Genomic DNA, 26,160 nt, shown 5'->3' with positions numbered 1-26,160 from the left:
ATCTTCCCTTAGTTGAATTTCTGTAATGACCACAGGCTCTCCAGAGTCATCAGACACAAGAAAAACTTATGACAATAGGGATGTCAGATTGGAAAGAGATAATAGTCTTAACTAATTGTGGCTAAAATATTTTACTTCTGCAAATTTTGTAAAAATTTATGATCAATGAATATATTGCTAGATGTAGCCTGGAAGAGATCCTTGAAATTTCAAGTCCCTGAAGATCAAGCTTTTTTCCCTTCATATCAAATTATCTATTCCCTAACATGGTGCCAGGCACAAAACAGGTGTCTAACAAGTACCTTAAGAGTGCAGGAGTGAATGAGAGAGCTCATCTCTGTGCAGCCTGTGGAAGGGCACTAATGATAACACAGGAAGGAAAGGAGTGCTTCACTTAAGTGCTTTGAGTTAATTATTCTAAGTCAGGGATTGTCTTATCTTTCCTTTTAAGCATTTATTCCAATGTAGTAAGAGAAATGAAAGGTTCCTCCAGTTAAAAACAGTGAAGTAATTAAATCCTAACAGCTCTGAAAATAACTTTTACAGCACATACCTCATAGTTTCTTCTTGTTGCGTAAAAGCAGAGTGGACTGGCAAATCCACTGAGAGATAAGGAGGCCTTCCAATTCCTCGCTGAGCTGATTCTGAATATCCCACTAGTCACTTAGCCTTATCACCCTGGTGAGTATCTCTATAATTTGGGGCATTCTTTAAAAATTTAGATATGATAAGGTCTTTCTCATCTTGAGGTCAAGGTTTAAGTTTTATGTTCACCAAATTCAAATGTGAAAAGAAGCTTTTCAAAAATTTAATTGGTAATCCTAGGCACCATCAAGAAAATGCCTTCACAAGTTGACTAAGGAATATTTCTGATCATGAAAATAACCAACATTTCCAAAGCCTGAAAGAATAACTTTAAGAGTTCATATAAAAGCATACCCCATCCTAAAAATTTAAGCCACTACATCCTAGCTGAAAAATGAGCTATTTGTTAATGTTATAGAGTATGTTATACATATATATATAGTTATATATGTACACATATATGTTATGCAGTATGGTATATAAATATATATAGTTATATATATACACATATATGTTATGCAGTACGGTATATATATATATATAGTGAGTGTATATATATATATATATATAATTGTGTGGTTTACTTTTTCTTTTACAGGCTCAGTTCTGGGTTATGCCCCAAGTTGTGACTTAGGGGGCAAGTGGTTGCTACCTTGTGGGAAGTCAGAAGTGGGTTTTGGACTTGACTAGCAAGAACAGGTCCAAAATTTGAGAAAACTAAAGCTAATAAAAGCAGGCTATTTACATGGCCAATAAGCACATGAAAATATGTTCAAATTCACTAATTATTAGAGAAAAGCAAAACAAAACTACAATGAGATATCACCTCACACCAGTTAGAACGGCCATCATTAAAATGTCCACAAATAATAAATGCTGGAGCGGGTGTGGAGAAAAGGGAATCCTACACTGTTAGTGAGAATGTAAATTGGCGTAGCCACTGTGGAAACAGTATGGAGGTTCCTCAAAATCTAGAGTTGTTATGTAATCCAACAAACACACTCCTGGGCATATATCCAGAGAAAACTCTAATTCAAAAATATACATGCACCCCAGTGTTCATAGCAGCACTATTTACAATAGCCAAGACATGAAGCAACCTAAATATTCAACCTAAATGTCCACTGACAGATGAATGGATAAAGAAGATGTATAGCTGTTTTTATCCATCCTCTCACACACTGGATATTACTTGGCCATAAAAAAGGATGAAATAATGCCATTTGCAGCAACATGGATGGATCTAGAGATTATCATACTACATGATATGATATCACTCATATGTAGAATCTAAATATGATACAAGTCAACTTATTTACAAATAGAAACCAACTCACAGATAAACAAAACAAACATATGGTTACCACAAGAGAATGTTGGGGGTAGGGAGGGATAAAATAGGATTTGAGGATTGGCAGATGAGAGCTACCATGTATAAAATCAACAACAAGGTCCTACTGTATAGCACAGAAACTATATCCAATATCTTATAATAAGCTATAATAAATATGAAAAAGAATATATGTATAACTGAGTCTGTTAGCTTGCTGTACACTAGAAACTAACACAACATTGTAAATTAACTATATTTCAATGAAAAAAAAAATGCGTCTGCCTGCAATGCGGGAGACTTGGATTCAGTCCCTGGGTTGGGAAGATCCCCTGGAGAAGGAAATGGCAACCCACTCCAGTATTCTTGCCTGGAGAATCCCATGGACGGAGGAGCCTGCTGGGCTACAGTCCACGGGCTTGCAAAGAGTCGGACACGACTGAGCGACTTCATTCACTCACTCATACTTCAATGAAAAAAAATAGAATAGGCTATTCAAAAAATAAGAAGTCATAAACAGGCGCCGTGGGAACATACACCCAGGTTAGAGGCCAGTTCTGCTGGATGGGTATTTGTAGTTTCTCCAATATCAGGTGGTCAGTCACCCCTCCTTAAAAATCTCACATGGGTGATGTTTATTGTCACTGATGTTTATACTCAGCATCTGAAACTCTCTCCTACTTTGGGGAACAAATGTTATGTTATGAGTCTCAATAGGAAACAGTTCCTATTTCTCACTTTAGAGGCAGAAAATGCCAGATGCTTATTCCCCAGCTTCCTTATTGGAACGTTATGCCACAATATGGGTAAAGCCAATGAGAAATACCTGCCTTGGGGACCCAAAGAGATATATATTGCAGAGAGTCCCCCTTGATAGTGGCATCAGCAGCAACATCAAGTGGGGAGCAGCTTTAGGTGACGTGGTTTTGGCCATGGTCCCAGCTGCTTCCTGCCCTCCCCATTCTTATCTGTTTTACATTTGTGGGAATTACCAAATATTGTTTCAAAAAATTTCTTTCTCACACACTCCCTTAAATTTTTTTTTTCTCTGAAATCAGCCAGAATTAGATTTGTTGTGTGAAACCTGTGATCAAATTGTAGCTCTGACATCCCAGTAGCATGTAAACTGCTATTTTAGGGGGCCTGAAGGGCACTTTGAAATTTTGAGTAGTTTTCTTAAGCATTAAATATGACTCTATCCTGCATTTAAACCTTAGAAAGGATGCTGACATCTATTTTGATCATTGATCCTCATTATAACACTTAAATAATTGGTGCATGTATTATAAATCCAATTTTACATCTTAGAAATCAGAGGCACAGTGAACCACAGTGCTCTGCCCAAGTAGCAGGTCCACTTGATGGCAAAGCTGAGAATGTTGAAACCCAGCCCCAGATCTTCCTCTTCTTTCTTTGCTAAATCTTTATTGTGAAAGCCAAAGAAAAGCAGAGAGAAAGGTCCAGGATCAGAAGTCGATTCATATTGAGAGCAGAAAGGTAAAACTGGCATCAAAATGACTTGAGGCAACTGCTTTTGTCAAGGCAGCCCCTCAACTCAAAACGGGACCTGAATGCAGCACAGAGGGTTTTCAGTTTCCTCACTTGTTCTGCTGCAAAAAAGACAAATCAAGAGATTCCGCCTTTTTCTATGGCCAACTTAGACTGTGACCAATTGTGAAGGGCAGTGACGAAATAGTCAATCATCAATTCTCTGTGTTTAAGAATAACCTCTGTCAGATTATCTTAAGGGGAGCAATTACTGCTAAAAACACACTCATGGAGTAGTAATCAGAAAGGCTTTCTCTAATACAATTCCCAAAGGAGATATTTGTACTGAATAACATCCTTAAAGCAAACCTACTTTGCAGAATACATTGCAGTTTTCTTTTAATGCTTCTGCTTTTATAAAACTCAACTCTGTAAAAAGTAACTTGAGCAATCATGGCTCCCACGGTATCAACCCCCAAACAGTCATATGCATTTAATGAGAACTTCAAGGAATGTTCCTTAATTTGGAAGAGGTACTGTCTATAGGCAATGACTGTAGTTATTGCAGGCAACCACTGAGAATTCAGCTGTTGTGTTAAAAACAAAAGGTCGGATTCCATCTTAGAGTTTCTCACAGATTATGTTCTATTCACACAGACAAATAACAAAATGCTTTGGGAAGTTGTTTTTTTGTGTGTGTACTGCTTTAATTCCAGTTTTTCTCTATTTAATTCCATTTTTTCTCTAAATTAGTTTACAGATGTGTGGCGGATACTTTATATCCTCCATCACCCCACTGCAGATAATAAACTGCAGAATGAGTGCAATGCAGAAAGCAACCGCTGCCTCTGGTTGTCTGTGGAAGGCTAGGGAATAAGTCTAGCAAAAGGGAAAATCTAATTTTTTTTTTCTTTTTAATAAAGCTTTTATTTTAAAAGTTTTGGATTCATAGAATTATTATGAAGATAGTGTTACCAAAAGGTGTTGGGGTCCGGCTGCTCGCCACCCAAAAGCCAATAAATAGGTCTGGTTGGTGGAAAGGAAAGCTTGCTTTATTTCAGATGTGGCAACTAGGTGGGGGAGGGCTGACGTCTGTGCAAAGGTTGACTCCCCATTTACTGACAACCAGTGGGGCAAGAGCTTTATATACAGAAGGAGGGGGCCACATGCAGAAATAGCACAGTTAGCTTTGTCATCTTGAAACTGGTCATCGGTGGTCTGACATGGGGTGGGTGCAAGGACTATAGGGTCCTACTTCAATAGTACAGAGTTCTCATATACCCAACACTCAATTTCCCCTATTGTTAGCATCTTACATTTGTTATAATTAATAAATCAATATTCATATATTATTATAAACCAAAGGCCACAGTTTATTCTGCTTTCCTCAGTTTTTCTCATGTCCTTCTTCTGTTCCAGGATCCCATCCAGGATACCACATTATATTCAGTTCTTATGTCTCCTTAGGTTCTTCTTGGCTCTGACAGTTTCTCAGATTTTCCTCATTTTTAAGGGTTTCTGAGGAGGACTGGTGAGGCATTTTATAGAATGTTCCTCAAATGAGATTTGCCCACTATTTTTCTCATGATTAGACTGGGGTTATGGGTTTTGAGGGGGCTTCCCAGGTGGTGCTAGGGGTCAAGTTCACACCTGCCAATACAGGAGATGTTAGAGACACTGGTTTGATCCCTGGGTTGGGAAGTTCCCCTGGAGGAGGGTATGGCAACCCATTCCAGTATTCTTACCTGGAGAGTCCCATGGACAGAGGAGTCTGGTGGGTTACCATCCATAGGGTCATAAAGAGTCGGACATGACTGAAGAGACTTGGCACGCACGCAAGAATGGGTTTGGGGGAGGAAAACCACAGAGGTAAAGTCTCATTCTCGTTGCATCATACGATCCACATGACCCGTCACTGCTGAAGTTCGAAGAGTCCATTTATTCTCTCACTCTTAGGTACCTTTTTCCAGGCCCCCAAATAACACTGCCTTGCTTTCCTTTCCAATTACTGAATTATTGTAATTTCAAAAATAAAATTGAAGATCTAATATTCAAAGGGAGAGAGAGTCCCTAAGGTAGGCAGGAATTCTATAAATTCCAAACCTGTAACAGCAGAGAAGGCAGCAAGAGAGAAGCCTTCTTGTCTAAGCCTCTGCCTTTTCATTGTTCCCCTGACAGATCAAATCACCTCAGATGGAGGAGGTTCTTCCACATCAGCGTACAAACCAGGTGATACTGTCAGTAAAGGACGAGAGGAATTGCCAATTGTGTCAATCACACTGTCCAGTATATTTTTATACAGATTTCATTCGGCTAAATGTAGTTGTAATTCATTTCTGTTGCTAAGCATCATATTTTTATTAGGCGAGGTACTCTGTTTGAAAATCCAAACAGTCTGAGTCTTGTAGCAAAGCGCCTGGAAAAAAAAGGGACAGACTCTAAATGTCAGTGACTTGGGTCAGTTTGAGCTTCCAGACGAGTGTGGTACTTTTTCCTAAATCCACCTCACAGATGAGTCCTGGGAATGACCTGTTTTCATCTCGCAGCCTCCCTGATTTTATTGCCATCTCCGCGTGTCTTATTTCATAGATCTTTCCTGTCAGCTACCGAGAGGCTACGACTGCGGCTGCTGGGCTGTGTCTCCACAGTCATGCGGTTCAACAAATGGCTCACTCGATGAGAGAGGGCTCTCCAGAGCAGGGTGATCTGTAGGAGAGGGGAAATCGAAACCTGTTTAAAATCCTTCCTTGTGAGGAGACTCTGGGAATATATTATCAGTGCAAGGAGACTATGGGTTGCTAAAATTGCAGCAGGTGACCCATGGACGTTTACGTAGAAAATTCTTCGCTGGCAGTTGAAGAAAAGCAGAATGGATGTTTGTCTATCTTGGTGGCTTAAGAATAAACTTTTCTTGAAACAGGCGTTGGCTAAATGTATTAGTCAGGGTTCCTAGTTGAACATCAGACACCTCCAGTTGGTCCTTTGAACACAAAAGGAATGTTTTTGTGGAGGTCAGTGGTTGTGACCAGCCACTTACTTTTACATGGCCTGAAAGCCAAGGATAATTATATACTTTAAAATAGCTGGATAAAAAAATTTTTTTAAAGAATATTTCCTGACACACAAACATATGAAATTCAAAATTTTTCAGTGTCCATAAATCAAATGCCATTGGAAGCCAACCATGCTCCTTTGTTTACATACTGTCTTATAGCTGCTTTCATTGCTACAGTAGAAGAATTCGGTAGTTGTGACAAAGACTATGTGGCCCACAAAGCCTAAAATATTTACTAATATCTTTTAGTTCAGGCAATAAAACACCATAGACTGAGTATCTTAAACAACAGAAATTCATTTTCTCGGAGTCCTGGAGACTAGAAGTTCTAGACCAAGGTGCTAGTGGTGGTTGACTTCTGGCAAGAGCTCTCCCCTTGGGCTGCAGACGGCTGCCTTCCTGCTGTGTCCTCGCATGGAGGAAAGAGATAGCAAGCTCTCTGGTGTCTCTTTCTATAGGACACTACGCCCATCATGAGGGCCCTATTCTCATAACCTCTTCTGAGCCTAATTACTTCCCAAAGCCCTATTTTCAAATAGCATCACATTGCGGGTTAGGACTTCAACATACGGGTTTTGGAATAACACAATTCCATCTATAGTAACTAATAATTCTTTTACAGAAAATGTTTGCTAATCTCTGTACTAAAGGGTATTAGGACACACACAGACTCTCCCAAGAATGCCAGAGAACCAGGCTATATGGTGTGTTGGAGGCAACACAGCCAGGAAATTCATAAACACCCTGCAAATCAGGGAGATTCCACCTCTACCACCAAGGTGCTGCCAATACTCCCAGCACCCAGCACTGGACAGGACGGCTAGGAACCGTGGCACTGCTGTCTCTGTAAGCTGGAGTGTTGCTCTTTGTATCTCACCAGAATGCATTGTCACTGACTGCTACTTCTATATAAGGCTCTTTTTTTAATTTATTTATTTTTGGGTGGGCTGGGTCTTTCTTGCTGCATACAGACTTTCTCTCTTTGCAGAGAACAGGGGCTACTTTCTAGTTGTGGTGCACGGGCATCTCATTGCCGTGGCTTCTCTTGTTGGGGAGCACAGGCTCCAGGGTGCACCAGCTCGGTAGTGGTGCAAGGGCTTAGCTGCCCCACGTCATGTGGGTCTTCCTGGACCAAGGACGGAACCTGTGTCCCCTGCATTGGCAGGTGGATTCTTAAACACTGGCACCCAGGGAAGTCTGCGTATAAGCTTTTGATTCAAAGTTTGCTGTGGGTGAATCTGATTGGTCAATCCAAGAACACATATCTGTGTTACCTACAGCTGCAAGAGATGCTGAAACAATGACTACTGCAGGAATAGGGATGGGAAACCCATAAAATGGCAAATTCCCTAAAAGGACTGTTGTTGTTCAGTTGTTAAGTGATGTCTGACTCTTTGTGATCCCATGGACTGCAGCACGCCAGACTCCTCTGTTCTTTACTATCTCCCGGAGTTTGCTCATATTCATGTCTATTGATTTGGTGATGGTATCTAATCATCTCATCCTCTGCTGCCCCCTTCTCTTCTTGCCTTCAAAAAGGACTGTGTGTGTGCTCAGTCGCTTCAGTCATGTCTGACTCTTTGCAACCGCATGGACTGTAGCCTGCCAGGCTCCTCTGTCCATGGGGTTCTCTAGGCAAGAATACTGGAGTGGGTTGCCATGCCCTTCTCCAGGGGATCTTCCTGATCCAGGGATCAAACCCACGTCTCTTGTGTTTTCTGCATTGCAGGAGGATTCTTTACCACTGAGCCACCAGAGAAGCCCTCATAAGAGACTATCTAATAGCAAATCACAATGTTAAAATGCCTCTTCCAACATTGCTTGTCCTCTACCACTTCCTCTGAGGATTGTTACCTCTTGAATAAACCCCTCTTCTCCTTGGAAAATATCCCCATGTTGCATCCCAATATTTGACAATTTATCTGACCCAGTTTCTTGGATCCAGAGTTTGTTTTTAACAAAATTCCCATTTTGGGGAAAAGTGGGTCTCAGAGATGAGAAGCTACTCTGCAGTGACATGACGTGCTTGTGTCTTTTCCTCCTTACCTTGTTACATTCTCTGTACCAGAGATGAGTTGCTGTCACTGCTCCCTACTTTGGAATTAGGATGTGTCTCCTCTATCTGGGTCAAAATTTAATTCTTTCTGATTACAGCACCATGAGAAGTTTGGGAGAACTAGAACAAAAAAACTCAGTCTCACGTTCCCCTTATTCTCTTTAAAGTACCATGTCAGGAGAACCTCTACTTTTAGCCAAGATAGGGTAACAGAGACCACATTTGCCTTCTATTTGAGAACAACCAGATTTTCCCCTTTCCACCACCTCCACCCCCACCCCAAACCTACAAAATATCAACCCCAAATATATTTTAAGATGGGTTTCTAAAAGCACTGGACATCAAGCATTGAAAGATAAAAGATGTGGGACTTCCCTGGTGGTCCAGTGGCTAAGACTCAGTGCTCCCAATACAGGGGGCCTGGGTTTGACCCTGGTCAGGGAACTAGATCCCACATGCCCCAACTATAGGTCGCTCATATCACAACTAAGACCTGGCACAGCCAAATAAAGACTACTAATAAAAGAAAGATACAAGATGAGCCCTATGATTGACCTTGAGAGAAGTTCTAGATAATAGCACATGGAGGAGGAACCCAGAAAGTATGTGTTTGTGTTCACTGGTAACACAAGATCTTGAATACTGACTGTTCCCACCAGCTAGATTGGTAAACCTCAAAATTCACAGGGCATTTAGGAAAGTACTAAGTATTAATAAGATCTTAGTGGGGAATTGGTCTCACATTACAAATCTTAAAAACAAGGTGCAAAATATTCAATCTGTTTTCAAATATTGCAAATAATTTTATTGCACCCCAGAACAAAATCCAAGAATATTTATAAGAAAACAAAAATATCCATCACCCAATAGAGTAAAATTCACAATATTTGCATACAGCAAAAGCTTACCAGCATGCAAGGACACAGGAAATGAGGAGAAAAACTAACCACTTGAAACTGATAGGAAACGGACACAGATATAAGAATTAGTGGCAAGGACATTAAAACAGTTATTATTATTGTATCCTAAATGTTCAAAACAATTAGCAGAAACATGGGGGGAAATCAAACTTCTAAAGATAAATGCTGTAGTATCTGAGAGGAAAATTACATTGATGAGACCAATGGCAGAAGAAAAGATTAATGAATTTGAATACATAGCAATAGAAATGATCTGAAAATTAAACAGGGAGAAAAAAAGGACTTAAAGAAGGGAAAGACCATCAGTGAGACTTAGGACAACTTCAAGCATCCTAAAATACAGGTAATTGTGTATTCAAGCTGGAGGAGGGACAGAAAAACTATTTGAAGAAATGATAGCTGAAAATATTCCATTTTTGATGAAAACTATAAACTCACAGATCCAAGAAGCTCAATGAATTCCAAGCACAAGAAAAATGAAGAAAACTACACTAAAGCACATCAGAACAAAATTCCTCAAAATCAACGATGAATAAAAATTCTTAAAAGCAGCAACAGAAAAAAGATGCATTATATACAGAAAATCTAAGATAAGGACAACAGAAAATTCCTCATAGAAAACAATGCAAAGATAAGACAGTGGAGCAACATTTTTAAATAATTGAGAGAAAACAAAGTATCACATAGAAATTTATATCCAGCGAAATATCTTTCAAATAAGAAGTTAGAACAAAGGCTATTTCAGACATACAAAAACTGAAAGAACTTGTCACTAATGGACCTGCAGTATAAGAAATGTTAAAGGAAATCTTTCAGGCAGAAGGAAAATATCACCAGACAAAAATGCTTAACATTTTAGAGATATCGTGGGCCCAGTTCCAGAACACTGCACTAAAGTTAATATCACAATAAAGTGAGTCAGACACATTTTTTGAATTCCTGGTGCACATTAAAGTTATGTTTACACTATAATGTAGTCTATTAAGTGTGTGATAGTATGTCTAAAAAAACCATTGTGGACACCTTATTTAAAAAATACTTTTTGCTAAAAATTAATAACTGACATCTGAGCCTTCAGTGAGTTACAGTAGTAATATCAAAGATCACAGATCACTGTAATAAATATAATAATACAAAAATGTGTGAAATATTGTGAGATTTACTGAAATGTGACACAGAGACATGACGTGAGAAAATGCATTTGGAAAAATGATGCCAATAGGCTTGAGAGGTCGGAGAAGGCAATGGCACCCCACTCTAGTACTCTTGCCTGGAAAATCCCATGGATGGAGGGGCCTGGTGGGCTGCAGTCCATGGGGTCGCTAGGAGGTGGACATGACTGAGCGACTTAACTTTCACTTTCATGCATTGGAGAAGGAAATGGCAACCCACTCCAGTGTTCTTGCCTGGAGAATCCCAGGGACGGGGGAGCCTGGTGGGCTGCCATCTATGGGGTCGCACAGAGTCAGACACAACTGAAGCGACTTAGCAGCAGCAAGAGCAGCAGGCTTGAGAGGTGCAGGGTAGTCACAAACCTTAAGTTTGTAAGGAAACCAGAAATATCTGTAAAGCACAATAAAGGAGAATATAACTTTATGGATATACACAAGAACAGAGAGCAACAAAGATGGTAACTGCATGACCAATATGTAAAATTTATTTTTCTTATAAGTTGAATATCTTTTAAAAGATAATTGATGGTTTAAAAAAATAGTAACAATGTATTGTGGGGATTATAACATATGCATAAGTAAAACACAAGAAAACAATAGCATAAGTGTTGGCCACAGTAGCCAAGACATCCTGGAAACAATGTAAATGTCCATCAACAAATGAGTGATAAAGAAGATGTGGTATATATATATATATACAATGGAATATTATTCAGCCATTAAAACGAATGAAATAATGCCATTTACAGCAACTTGGTTGAACCTGGAGATTCTTATACTAAGTGAAGTAAGTCAGAAAGAGAAAGACAAATACCATATGATAGCACTTATATGTAGAGTCTGAAATATGATACAAATGAATTTACCTACAGAACAGAAACTGACTCACATAGAGAACAGACTTGTGGTTGTCACAGGGGAGGAGGGTCAGCCATCTTTTTAGTTTTCTGCATACTGGGAGTGTGTGAGGGGAATCCTCACAGCAGAGTTACTCATGTGAACATAAAAAAGGGAACCTCATTTAAATTGGAGTCAAGAAGGCCAGAAGGGAGAACTCTCATGCCCTACCACGCACTGATAGCTGTAGACCCCAAATATTAATAGGAACAGACTACCCTGCTTACTCCTTGGAAGGAAAGTTATGACCAACCTAGATAGCATATTCAAAAGCAGAGACATTACTTTGCCAACAAAGGTCCATCTAGTCAAGGCTATGGTTTTTCCAGTGGTCATGTATGGATGTGAGAGTTGGACTGTGAAGGAAGCTGAGCGCCGAAGAATTGATGCTTTTGAACTGTGGTGTTGGAGAAGACTCTTGAGAGTCCCTTGGATCGCAAGGAGATCCAACCAGTCCATCCTAAAGGAGATCAGTCCTGGGTGTTCATTGGAAGGACTGAGGCTGAAGCTTAAATTCCAGTACTTTGGCCACCTGATGCTAAGAGTTGACTCATTGGAAAAGACTCTGATGCTGGGAGGGATTGGGGGCAGGAGGAGAAGGGGACGACAGAGGATGAGACGGCTGGATGGCATCACCGACTCGATGGACACGAGTTTGGGTGAACTCCAGGAGTTGGTGATGGACAGGGAGGCCTGGCGTGCTGCAATTCATGGGGTCGCAAAGAGTCGGACACGACTGAGCGACTGAACTAAACTGAACCCTGCATCTCCAACAGGAAGAACATTGGTACTTTACTACCCTAGCAGTAGGAAAGAAGATTTTCTCCTGGCCTGGCAACAACCTAGCCAATGAGAGACTGACATAACTCAACCAATGAAAAGCCACTACACTTTGAGCTTCCAGTTCCTTGCTATGGACTCTTCATTTATAACAGTCTAGCTTCCTCTTTTTCTCTATTAGAAAAATGTTCCACTCCTTTGTTTCACAAGACTTGTCCATAGTTTTTGCTGCAGCATGCTTACCTGATTTGCAATTTTCTGCTATTCCATTTTGTGGTAAAATAACTGGTTACTTTAGTTTTAAGATCAACACTTCCCTACTCATGGTAAGTTTCCCTGCCAAGGAATGGGGCTTTGGCCTCAATCAGCTGGATGGGGCTGGAATGTATTTTGAATATCCAGGTTCCCAGGATATTCGTTCCTGCTTCATGAGAGTATGAAACTGAAGATCAGCCATATAGCTTGGGAGGTGTGTGAAAAATAGTGTGAGCATTTCATGTTATGCCTGAAAATTACTATAGAACTCTAGGGAGAGCTTCAAAAGAGCATAAAAGTAAAAATTATCCTCTGATAATGTAGTTTCTCCTCATAGGACCTCAGAGAATATTTTCTAACAGAGCTAAGATCTGAATAAAATGAAAAGTGTTACTTTTATCCCCATTACTTGATGGGCAATGTTAGGCTACTCTGTTCTTTAGGAACTGGTCACTAGTCCCAGAAATCTTCTCAGTATAGGAAAATTTTGTGTGGACATTAAAATAAATCATACTGACTAACCTTGAATGAAACCCAACTCTATGCTCTGCCCCCCCACCAAAAAGTACCTAGTGAATTAGTTTGAAAAAAATGAAACCAAAATGTAATTTGAAAAATAAATATATAAAAAATGAAAAACATTCAACAATAAAAAAGGGGAATAGTAATTCCTCATCTAATCTCTGCCCCTTGTTCTCCTCCAGAGAGTGTTGTTAACAATTACTTAATCTATACATGGTATTGACATTTATGTGTATATTATATATATTCAGACACATACAGAGAGAACAGATGGATTGATAAGTATATAAATATAGATATCTTATGTATTCTTTTTTAGATTGTAAATTTCTTCATATATACAAAAGATTATAATGTATAAATGATGGATAAAGATTATGACTAACATGAACACTATTGTATCAGTCTTGGTCCTAGAAACAGATGGCATGCTTAAACTGGGAAATCGAGGCAAGCTGAATAAAATAATTACTTTCAAAGTTGCAAGCAGGTTTAGAGGAACCAATAAGGGTAATGGAGTACTTGATGGTTTATCCAGGTTTTGTGGCGTTCTAAACTTCTATTCGGTTTTTAAAACCTTCTTTAAGGAAAAGAAGGTCAAATGTTTGATATAAAAGAAGGTATATAAAAGAATTTAGAATGAGAAAGAAAGCATCAAATCACAAACAGATAAAGCTATAAATACCACAAATACTACAAAATCACAAATATCATCATCATATTACTAGTAAATTTATTATATTTCTTTAATACTTTTCCCTACTTTTTTTTTGTTTTTCATTACATGGTCTTTGATCTTCACATGACATTGACTTCATCCTCCAGAGAAAGAACAGAAGCTAATTCAGACTTCCCCCAAGCATAGCTTCTTCTGGGTTCCCTATTCTGTTCAATTGACCCATGAGTTCCTCCCTACAAGAGAATGAGAATAGTCCAGTATCACAGTTAGAAGAACAAATGGTAGCACTTGTCCTGTTGAGCATGGGTCAGAGGTACCATTTTTTAAGAGTAAAGGCCAGAGCATTTTACAAAGCTAAGGAAACTCTCAGTACATCTTCTATGCTTAAGAATGCTTTTGTCACTGCCTATGCCCAGCACTTCTATGGCTCCTTAACCCTTCAAGACAAAGTCTCAACTTCTGCACATGACAAATGAGTCTCTTCATCCTCCTATTCCTTCTCACTGGCCTGAGCTCGTAGTAGAACCTTCCTTCAACTACCTCCGCCTGTTCCGTACAGTTTATACTCCAGGAACACTCAATTGAACTGGGGTCTCCTGCACTGCAGGTGGATTCTTTACTAGTTAAGCTACCAGGGAAGTCCTCACGAACACTCAGCCACTTACAATTCCAGAACATCCTAGTTCAGCCCCATTCCTGAGCCTTTCCACATGATGTTCTCTGCTTGGAATACTCTCCCCAGTTTGTCCAGCAAATCTGCCCTGTGCCTTCAAGTCACAGATGAAATGCTAGCCCTCCTATAAAGCTTTCTTTCACTCCCTTAGACACACTTCAGGTTTTCTTAAGCACGCCTTTGTTACTTACTGACACAGTAATCTTACACTAATGTAATTGTTTGCTTATCTCCTCACTGTGAGTGTGTGCTAAGTTGCTTCAGTCAAGTCCTACTCTGTGACCCTATGGACCCTAGGCTGCCAGGTTCCTCTGTCCATGGGATTCTCCAGGCAAGAATACTGGAGTGGGTTGCCATTTCCTCCTCCAGGGGATCTTCCCGACCCAGGAATTGAATCCTGTCTCCTTCATTGGCAGGTGGGTTCTTTATACTAGCCCACCTGAGAAGTCCTTATCTCCTCACTAGCGTGTAACTTTCTGGAGATCACAGACTGAGCCTTCCCATCCTTGGATCATAGGCACCTGCAAAGGGCCTGGCACACAGTAGGAACTCAAGACATGTGTTTTCAATGAATGAGCATTGAATAGACTTCTATAGGCCTAGCACTGTACTAAAATATTGTCTCATTTTGTGCTTATAATAACCCTATGAAGAAGTATTCTCATCCTTATTTTATAGATGAAGAACTGAAATTCAGTGAGTTTAATTTGCCCATAGCTCTTTCAACCCAGTTTTGATGCCAAATATTTATGCTATTTACTAAATACATTATCCTGTTTCTTAAAAACCTGGTAGCTCAGACAGTAAAGAATCTCCCTGCAACGTGGGAGAACTGGGTTCTATCCCTGGGTCAGGAGGATCCCCCGGAGAAGGGAATGGCTAGCTACACTAGTATTCTTGTCTGGAGAATTCCATGGACAGAGGAGCCTGGCGGGCTACAGTCCATAGAATTGTAAAGAGTAAGACACGACCGAGAGACGTAACTCTTTGCCTGCCTGTCTGTTCTTCGAAGCAGGTAAATTGGGCTGTTTTGGTAGTACATAAGCTTGCTGCATATGGCATGGCTGACCCAACTTTCTCTGAAATAATACACTGTTTTTCATTCTCTCAGAGATGAAAATCCCCATTATATTTCTGCCCCATCTACTCCCGCTGAAACTGCTCTTTTTAAATGTCACAAGTGATCTCTCTGCTGCTGAATCTAACAACAATTTTTCTCTTATCTTTTTTGACTCTGGATAGCTTTCTACAAAGTCGACCACTGCCTTTGTTCTGGGAATAATTTTCTCTCTCAGCTTTTGTGACAAACCATTCTCTCAGCTTCTTTGCCTGTCTGTCTCACCTTTCTGGCTCTTCCTTCTCTTCCCTACCTCTGAATATTGGACTTGCTCAGAGTAAAGACTTGAACTAGCTGCTCTTCTCTACCCTAGGTGAACTCACCTGATCCCATGAAGTTAAATAGGATCCACATGCTGTTGCTCAAGGGCATCTCTCCAGCCCAATTGTCTCCTTACATTCATACATCCAACTAACTACTTGATATCACTACTTGATTGTTTCACTGGAATGCCCTCAATTTTCTTTGGTATCTCTTAATTTCTCCCCTCTCCCAGTGCCCCAGTTATTATAGCTATGCAACAAACCACCTCAATTTTTTTTAATTAATGTACAGTTGATTTACAATGTTGTGTTAGTTTCAGGTATACAGTAAAGTGACCCATATATATATTTCAGTTTCTTTTCCATTTTAGGTTATTACAAGATACTGAATATAGTTCTCTGTTTATACAGCAGGTCTTTGTTGTTTATTTTACACATAGTAATGTGTATTTGCTAATCCTATCAGTTCAGTTCAGTTCAGTTGCTCAGTCATGTCCAACTCTGCTAACCCCACGGACTGCAGATGCCAGGCTTCCCTGTCCATCACCAACTCTGGAGCTTGCTCAAACTTATGTCCACTGAGTCAGTGATGCCATCCAACCATCTCATCTCTGTCATCCCCTTCTCCTCCTGCCTTCAATCTTACCCACCATCAGGGTCTTTTTCAATGAGTCAGTTCTTCACATAAGGTGGCCAAAGTATTTGAGTTTCAGCTTCAGCATCAGTCCTTCCAATGAATATTCAGGACTGATTTCCTTTAGGATTGACTGGTTTGATCTTCTTGGTGTCCAAGGGCCTCTCAAGAGTCTTCTCCAACACCACAGTTCAAAAGCATCAATTCTTCAGCGCTCAGCTTTCTTTATGGTCCAACTCTCACATCCATACATGACTACTGGAAAAACCATAGCTTTGACTAGATGGACCTTTGTTGGCAAAGTAATGTCTCTGCTTTTTAATATGCTGTCTAGGCTGGTCATAACTTTCCTTTCAAGGAGTAAGCGTCTTTTAATTTCATGGCTGCAATCACCATTTGCAGTGATTTTGGAGCCCCCCAAAATAAAGTCTGACACTGTTTCCACTGTCTCCCCATCTATCTCCCATGAAGTGATGGGACCAGATGCCATGATCTTAGTTTTCTGAATGTTGAGCTTTAAGCCAACTTTTTCACTCTCCTCTTTCACTTTCATCAAGAGGCTCTTTAGTTCCTCTTTGCTTTCTGCCACACAGGTGGTATCATCTGCATATCTGAGGTTATTGATATTTCTCCCAGAAATCTTCATTCCAGCTTGTGCTTCATCCAGCCCAGTGTTTCTCATGATGTACTCTGCATAGAAGTTAAATAAACATGGTGACAATATGCAGCCTTGACATACTCCTTTTCCTATTTGGAATAAGTTTGTTGTTCCATATCCAGTTCTAACTGTTGCTTCCTGACCCGCATACAGGTTTCTCAGGAGGCAGGTCAGGTGGTCTGGTATTCCCATCTCTTAAAGAATTTTCCACAGTTTATTGTGATCCACACAGTCAAAGGCTTTGGCATAGTCAATAAAGCAGAAATAGATATTTTTCTGGAATTTTCTTGATTTTTCGATGATCCAGTGGATGTTGGCAATTTTATCTCTTGTTCCCCTGCCTTTTCTAAATCTAGCTTGAACATCTGGAAGTTCACAGTTCACATAACCAATTAAAAAAGTATATAATGCCCTTGTTTAGACTAGTGAGGGGGGCACTGTCTGTCCCCCTTCTGATGTCTATGTCAGAAGCTTTCTCTGTCCCTTTTTCACTTTAATAAAACTCTGCTACACAAAAGCTCTCCAAAAGTCTGTTTCTCCAGTCCTGTGTAAGTTCTGGTGGCTCTATGGTGGGGTTAATGGCGACCTCCTCCAAGAGGGCTTATGCCATACCCAGGTCTACTGTATTAACCCCACCATAGAGCCACCAGAACTTACAAAGGACTGGGGAAACAGACTCTTGGAGGGTACAAACAAAAGCTTGTGTGCACCAGGACCCAGGAGAAAGGAACAGTGACCCCAAAGAGACTGACCCAGACTTGCCCATGAGTGTCCAGGAGTCTCCAGCTGAAGCCAGTTGGTCAGAGTGGCCTGCTCCAGGGTTGGGGGCACTGCGTGCAGCAGTGTGTGCATGGGACCTTTTGAACCTTTTGAAGGAGGTCACCATTATCTTCATTACCTCCACCATAGTTTGGCCTCAGGTCAAACAACAGGGAGGGAACACAGCCCCGAGCATCAACAGAAAATTGCATTAAAGATTTACTGGGCATGGCCCCGCCCATTAGAACAAGACCCAGTTTCCTCCTCAGTCAGTCTCTCCCATCAGGAAGCTTCCATAAGCCTCTTATCCTCTTCCATCAGGGGGCAGACAGAATGAGAACCACAATCACGGAAATCTAACTGATCTGATGATATGGACCACAGCCTTGTCTAACTCAATGAAACTATGAGCTATGCCATGTAGGGCCACCCAAGACAGACAGGTCATGGTGGAGAGTTCTGACCAAACGTGGTCCACTGGAGAAGGGAATGGCAAACCACTTCAGTATTCCTGCTTTGAGAACCCCATGAACAGTATGAAAAGGCAAAAAGATAGGACACTGAAAGATGAACTCCCTAGGTTGGTAGGTGCCCAATATGCTACTGGAGATCAGTGGAGAAATGACTCCAGAAAGAATGAAGAGACGGAGCCAAAGCAAAAACAACACCAAGTTGTGGATGTGACAGGTGATGGAAGTAAAGTCTGATGCTGTAAAGAATAATATTGCATAGGAACCTGGAATGTTAGGTCCATGAATCAAGGCAAATTGGAAGTGGTCAAACAGGAGATGGCAAGAGTGAACATCAATATTTTAGGAATCTGTGAACTAAAATCGACTTGAATGGGTGAATCTAACTCAGATGACCATTATATCTACTACATGGGCGAGAATCCCTTAGAAGAAATGGTGTAACCCTCATAGTCAACAAGAGTCCAAAATGCAGTACTTGGATGCAATCTCAAAAATGACAGAATGATCTCTGTTCATTTCCAAGGAAAACCATTCAATATCACAGTAATCAAGTCTATGCCCCGACCACTAATGCTGAAGAAGCTGAAGTTGAATGGTTCTATGAAGACCTACAAGACCTTCTAGAATGAACACCCCAAAAAGATGTCCTTTTCATTACAGGGGACTGGAATGCAAAAGTAGGAAGTCAAGAGATACCTGGAGTAACAGGCAAATTTGGCCTTGGAGTACAAAACGAAGAAGGTCAAAGGCTAATAGAGTTTTGCCAAGAGAATGCACTGGTCATAGCAAACACCTGCTTCCAACAACACAAGAGAAGACTACACATGGATATCACCAGATGGTCAATGCTGAAATCAGACTGATTATATTCTTTGCAGCCAAAGATGGAGAATCTCTATACAGTCAGCAAAAACAAGACCAGGAGCTGACTGTGGCTCAGATCATGAACTCATTATTGCCAAATTCAGATAAATTGAAGTAAGTAGGGAAAACCACTAGACTATTCAAGTATGATGTAAATCAAATCCTTAATGATTATACAGTGGAAGTGACAAATAGATTCAAGGGATTAGATCTAATAGACAGAGTGTCTGTAGAACTATGGACAGAGGTTTGTGACATTGTACAGAGGCAGAGATCAAGACCATCCCCAAGAAAAGGAAATGCAAAAAGGCAAAATGCTTGTCTGAGGAGGCCTTACAAATAGCTGAAAAAAGAAAAGATTCAAAAGGCAAAGGAGAAAAAGAAAGATAGAGCCATTTGAATGCAGAGTTCCAAAGAATAACAAGGAGAGATAAGAAAGCCTTCCTCAGTGATCAATGCAAAGAAATAGAGGAAAAGAATAGAATAGAAAAGACTAGAGATCTCTTCAAGAAAATTAGAGATGCCAAGGAAACACTTCATGCAAAGATGGGCACAATAAAGGAAAGAAATAGTATGACCCTAACAGAAGCAGAAGATAATAAGAAGCGGTGGCAAGAATATACAGAAGAACTGTACAAAAAAGATCTTCATGACCCAGATAACCACGATGGTGTGATCACTCATCTAGAGCCAGACATCCTGGGATGCGAAGTCAAGTGGGCCTTAGGAAGCATCACTACAAACAAAGCTAGTGGAGGTGATGGAATTCCATTTGAGCTATTTCAAACCCTAAAAGATGATGCTGTGAAAGTGCTGCACTCGGCGTGCCAGGAAATTTGGAAAACTCAGCAGGGGCCACAGGATTGGAAAAGGTCAGTTTTCATTCCAATCTCAAAGAAAGACAATGCCAAAGAATGCTCAAACTACCGCACAGTTGCACTCATCTCACACGCTAGCGAAGTAATGCTCAAATTCTGCAGGCCAGGTTTCCACAGAATGTGAACCATGAACTTCCAGATGTTCAAGCTAGATTTAGAAAAGGCAGATGAACCAGAGATCAAATTGCCAACATCTGTTGGATCATCAAAAAAGCAAGAGAGTTTCAGAAAAACATCTACTTCTGCTTTATTGACTATGCCAAAGCCTTTGACTGTGCGGATCACAATGAACTGTGGAAAATTCTGAAAGAGATGGGAATACCAGACAACCTGACCTGCCTCCTGAGAAACCTGTACTCAGGTCAAGAAGCAACAGTTAGAACTGGACATGAAACAACAGATAGGTTCCAAATCGGGAAAGGAGTACATCAAAGTTGTATATTGTCATCTGTTTATTTATCTTATATGCAGAGTACATCATGAGAAATGCTGGCCTGGAAGAAACAGAAGCTGGAATCAAGATTGCTGGGAGAAATACCAATAACCTCAGATATGCAGATGACACCACCCTTATGGCAGAAAGCAAAGAGGAACTAAAGAGCCTCTTGATGAAATTGAAAGAGGAGAGTGAAAAAGTTGGCTTAAAACTCAACTTCAGAAAACAAAGATCATGGCAAATAGATGGGGAAACAATGGAATTAGTGATAGACTTTACTTTCTTGGGCTCCAAAATCACTGCTTATGGTGACTGCAGCCATGAAATTAAAAGATGCTTGCTCCTTGGTAGAAAAGTTATGACCAACCTAGGCAGCACATTAAAAAGCAGAGACATTACTTTGCCAACAAAGGTCCATCTAGCCAAAGCTAAGGTTTTTCCAGTAGTCATGTATGGATGTGAGAGTTGGACTATAAAGAAAGCTGAGAGCCACATAATTGATGCTTTTGAACTGTGGTGTTGGAGAAGACTCTTGAGAGTCCCTTGGACTGCAAGGAGATCAAACCAGTCCATCCTAAAGGAAAATCAGTCCTGAATATTCATTGGAAGGACTGATGCTGAAGCTGAAACTCCAATACTTTGGCCACCTGATGAGAAGAAATGACTCATTTGAAAAGACCCTGATGCTGAGAAAGATTGAAGGCAGGCAAAGAAGGGGACGACAGAGGATGAGATGGTTGGATGGCATTACTGACTCTATGGGCATGAGTTTGAGTAAGCTCCGGGAGTTGGTGATTGACAGGGAAGGCTGGCATGCTGCAGTCCATGGGGTCGCAGAGAGTCAGACATGACTAAGCGACTGAACTGAACTGAACTGACACAAAAACTCTTGAGTGATCAAGCCTGGTTCCTGATTCCAAATCTAAATCTTCTTCAGAGATCACGAATCTGACATTATTCACCTTAAGCTTTCAGTAGGTATATAAATAGATAGATATGTGCATCCAGTGGCAGCAGAAAAAAAGCTATTTCATCCTCAGTGCCTCTTTAGCCAGGAAGAAAAAGAAATTCTTAAGAAGTCTTCTCCCATGACAGCCAAAGTCCAATTTCCAGACTTCTTGAGATTCCAGCATCTAGATCCAGTTCCCGAAACAGACCTGGCTTCTTGATCACACTCTGTCCCTAGAGAAGTCATGCTTCTCAAATGATCAAAGCTATATATCAATTGTATGTCTTAGAGGAGGTGGCCTCATTAAACCACACTTGTTTCTGATGTGCAGAGAAGTTTGTGTTGGGTTTCTTAGGATCCCCATTTTCATACAGGCAGCTATCTGCAGCCCAGTCTAACCATCCACTTTTAGATCATCTCTGCAAACATTGTGCAATTCCAAACATTCAAAGACACAGACACAATGGTGTCTAAACATTTTGGATTTGTTACAACACTACATTTATCTTTTTCACTCCCCACTCACCTAAGAGCTATAGGCATATATTTGATTTTCCTGAACTAAAAAGAATCACAATGAAGTGATTTTGAAAGCATTTTTGAGACTTTTGCCAATTTCTTTAAGCTTTGTCAACAGCCTCAGGTGTCAAAAGACCAGCACTCCTTATCACCCATCTAAAGGCCTCTTGATAATCTCATTAGTACTGAAGGTTGGTTTACCATTTCATTTGGCCTTTTCAAGATGTTATTTTTTTCCCTTTTATTCACACTAGATCTTCAGCCAAGAAAATGTACCACCAGCTTCCCTTTGAGGAAGATTTTGCTTTTATTGTTTTTACTGCACTTATTTTTCTTTCTTTTTTTCTTATGATAGCTTGCCGTATTCCCTCTCAATTTTGTTTTTATGATGTTATTTAACCCTTTGATACCTGCTACCTTTATTGATAACAAAATGGTAGCTTATTTGTCTCTTCCCTTTGAAACTCAGGAAGGATTTGTCAAGTGAGACATTTTAAAAAATAACAAAAACCAACTTTATCTGTTTGGCAGAGAGTCACTGCTGTATGTGTGATGCTTCCCTCCATTACTTTTCCCCGGGACTGACAGTTTTTTGGTCTGTTTCACTGGCTGCTGTGTCGTGTTCCATTACACTGTCTCATCCCCAATGGTTTGGTAGCAAGTCTGTGTGATGAATGAGTCTTGGTAAACTGGAAATCACAGTTAACACTTGGAGTCCTCCACACTCTCCCTCAACCATGTATAGGCCACCTCATATCCTTTTTCTGCTGCAAAGAACTATGCAACTTACTCTAATACCTATTCATCTGTCTACAAGATGAGATTGTAGAAACCTTAGTCAAAGACTATGAAACCTTAGTGAATACAAAACATGGCTGCCATATCTAGGATTTTCTCAGCTACCCCTTTCCCCATGTGGAGTTTGCACTGTTTAAAATTTAAGTTTTCTGATATCTAAAGGCTAGTTTTCTGGTTAGGCCAAAGAAAGCATGAATGTTAATGAGCAATATTTTAATCAACTCTCTCAAGCTTTACCACACCACTCAACTATCTTATTGCTAAGAAGGATTCTACAAACTTTTCAGATGGAAATCCTTCGGACTGGTGCCTTACAGACCAACCTTGAGAACAGTTTAATGTGATTGGGCTTTTATTGTTTTCAGTGCTTTCAAAGAAAGGCAAATATTTACTACATCTGATACTTTGTCTCTAGTCAACTGATGTTTTAAAAAGACAAGGTCTCTTTGAGCACTTTATTTTCTTCTAAGTACTCAGAAAAGTATTCTGTTCTGCAATGCTCTCATAATGTTCCATCTGTTCTGATTTTTCAGAGGCTTTTTTTTTTCTTTTTTATAAAAATCTCCTCAGAAAATTCAATGAAAAAAGGTAAAGGCTTTACTGCCAGTAAATTTTTGTTTCTCTTCTTTCTGGGAAAGAGCCAGTTTGAGTTTAAAAATAGACCTGAGAAATGTCTAGCTTGAGATTCATTCAACCCACTAATATTTGCTCTAGAATAATAAAGGAGATTTGATACATCGGAACTAAACTGATCCCCATATTTGTCACCTTTCCATTTCAGATCAAATAAAACACCAAAGCAGCCTTCTGTCGAAGCAAAATTCATTATGTCAACCGCCCCCTCTTTCTTATTTTTAATTTATCCTGAAAAAAGTGAAGTTGGCAACTTAGGTCATTCAAAATGCCCCATGTTAAACGTTTATGAATTGATGCTATTTACTATTAATTTCCAGTAGCAGTTACTATGGCTCTAATATCAAGTACCCACTAGGAGAAAAATATTGGGGCAATCAAAAAATGACTTAATTTTAAAGTTTTTTAAAAATGATATTATTGAGGTATAGTTGATATCAATAAATGTCACAAAATCTAAGTATATGATCAATGAATTCTTTTAAGTGCATATAATTGTTTAACTGCCCTCGCAATTATGGCATAGAGAATTTCCATCAACCCAAAAGTTTACCTTTGCTCCTTTGTGATTTTTTCCCTATCTTTGGCAATCACTCATCATTGCCTTTCAGTAACTCTCCTTTTTACTTTTCTAGACTATTACATAAATGGAATCACACAGTGTATGGTCTGCCTTCTTCTGCTTAGCATAATGATTTTGGGACTCATTCATGTTGTTGTGTGATTCAGTAGTATGTTGGTTTTTATTGCTGAGCAGTATCCCATCATTTGGATATAGCACACAGTCTACCCATTCACAAGCTGATGAACATCTGTGTATTTCCAGGGACTTCCCTTGTAGTCCAGTGATTAAGAATCTGTCTTCCAATGCAGGGGATGTGGGCTCAATCCCTAGTCAGGGAACTAAGACCCTGCATGGCTTGGGGCAACTAAGCCTGAGTGCCACAACTAGAGAAAGCCTGCATGCAGCAAGGAAGACCCAGCACAACCAGAAAAAAAAAAAGAAAAAAGAAATTGGATGTCTCCAGTTTTTGATTATTCATAAAGTTGTTAGGAATATTCAAGTACCAATCTTTCAGTGAAATATATATTCATTTCTCTTGCATGAATATCTAGGAGTGGATTGCTGGGTCTGATGGTAAGTGTTTGCTTAATTTTATAGGATGGCCAGTTTTCCAGAGTAAATGTATCATTTTGGCTTCCCACCAGCAGTGTACAAACCCTGTGGTTGCTCCATATCCTTATCAACATTTGTTATTGTTGGTCCTTTTTATTTTATCCATTTTTGTGCTGATGTAGTGGTATTTCATTGCTATTTTAATTTGCACTTCCCTATGGACAGGGAGGCCTGGCGTGCTGCAGTTTATGGGGGCGCAAAGAGTTGGATTCGACTGAGCGACTGAACTGAACTGAATGACTAAAGGTATTGAACATTTGTTCACGCACTTATTTTCTGTATTCTTCTTTGGTAAGATGTCCATTCAAATCTTTTATCTATTTTTAAAAATCAGGTTATAGGATATGGAAATAATTAAGATGGGATGCTCAGAGAGGTATTGTTTTGGTATGGCCAAACCGATAACCATAGTCTAATCATGAAAAAAAAAAGTCAGATAAAATCCATAGAGGGCCTTCTACAATATACCTAATCAATACTTCTGAAAACTATCAAGATCAGCAAAAACAAGGAAAATCTGAGAGACTGTTATGGCCAAGGAGAGGGAGACATGACAACTAAATGTAATTTAGTGTACTGGATGGGATCATGAAACAGAAAAATGATACTAGGGAAAAACTAAAGAAATCTGAATAAATGATAAACTATAGCTAATAGTAACATATCGATATTGGTTCGTTAGTTGTAATAAATATACCATACTAAAGTAAGATGTTTATAATAGGGAAACTGGATGTGGAGTAGGGGGTGAATGCGGTGGGTAATAAGGGAAGTTTCTGCACGACTATATTGTTCTTCTAAAACTGTCCTAACAAAATACCACAGCTTTGGTGGCTTAAACCACAGAAATTAATTTTCTCACAGTTCTGGAGGTAAGACATCCAAGATCAAAGTGCTCTTGGGGCTGGTTTCTCATGAGATCTCTCTTTGTGGCTTGTACACAGCTTCCTTTTCACTGTATCCTCACTTGGTCTTTCCTCTGTGCACGTGGGTGAAAAGAAACTGAACTCTGGTGTCTCTTGTTCTTTATATAAGGACACCATGAGGTTGGATTAGACCCCCACTCATATAACCTCATTTAACCTTAATTACCATGCCAAAATTACCATCAAATCACCATCATCTGTTGGATCATAGAAAAAGCAAGACAATCTCAGGAAAATATCTACTTCAACTTCACTGACTACACCAAAGCCTTTGACTGTGTGGATCACAACAAACTGGAAAATTCTTCAAGAGCTGGGAATACCAGACCATCTTACCTGCCTCCTGAGAAACCTGTACGCAAGTCAAGAAGCAATAGTTAGAACTGGACATGGAACAATGGACTGGTTCAAACTGGGAAAGGAGTGTCAGGGCTGTATATTGTCACCCTGCCTATTTAACTTATATGCAGAGTACATCATGTGAAATGCTGGGCTGGATGAAGCTCAAGCTAAAATCAAGATTGCCAGGAGAAATATCAATAACCTCAGATATTGGAGAAGGAAATGGCAACCCATTCCAGTGTTCTTGCCTAGAGAATCCCAGGGACAGAGGAGCCCAATGGGCTGCTGTCTATGGGGTCGCACAGAGTCGGACACGACTGAA

General features: G+C 40.0%; 1 protein-coding gene across 1 annotated transcript in view; it reads right to left on the bottom strand.

The window, feature by feature from the left end:
• Nucleotides 1-13,823: 13,823 nt before the first annotated feature.
• Nucleotides 13,824-26,160, bottom strand: part of METTL8 (methyltransferase 8, tRNA N3-cytidine) — a 165,407-nt gene continuing 153,070 nt past the window's right edge. The window contains exon 11 of the mRNA XM_055572253.1: nucleotides 13,824-13,972. Coding sequence (XP_055428228.1) covers nucleotides 13,900-13,972 — 73 coding nt within the window. The 3' untranslated portion in view covers nucleotides 13,824-13,899. The remainder of the gene's footprint in view (nucleotides 13,973-26,160) is intronic.

Source organism: Bubalus kerabau, chromosome 3, assembly GCF_029407905.1.
Source record: "Bubalus kerabau isolate K-KA32 ecotype Philippines breed swamp buffalo chromosome 3, PCC_UOA_SB_1v2, whole genome shotgun sequence".
In the NCBI taxonomy this organism is placed as follows: Eukaryota; Metazoa; Chordata; class Mammalia; order Artiodactyla; family Bovidae; genus Bubalus; species Bubalus kerabau.
Note: the sequence above shows the minus strand (reverse complement) of the source record. Positions and strands in the feature narration are given on the sequence as shown.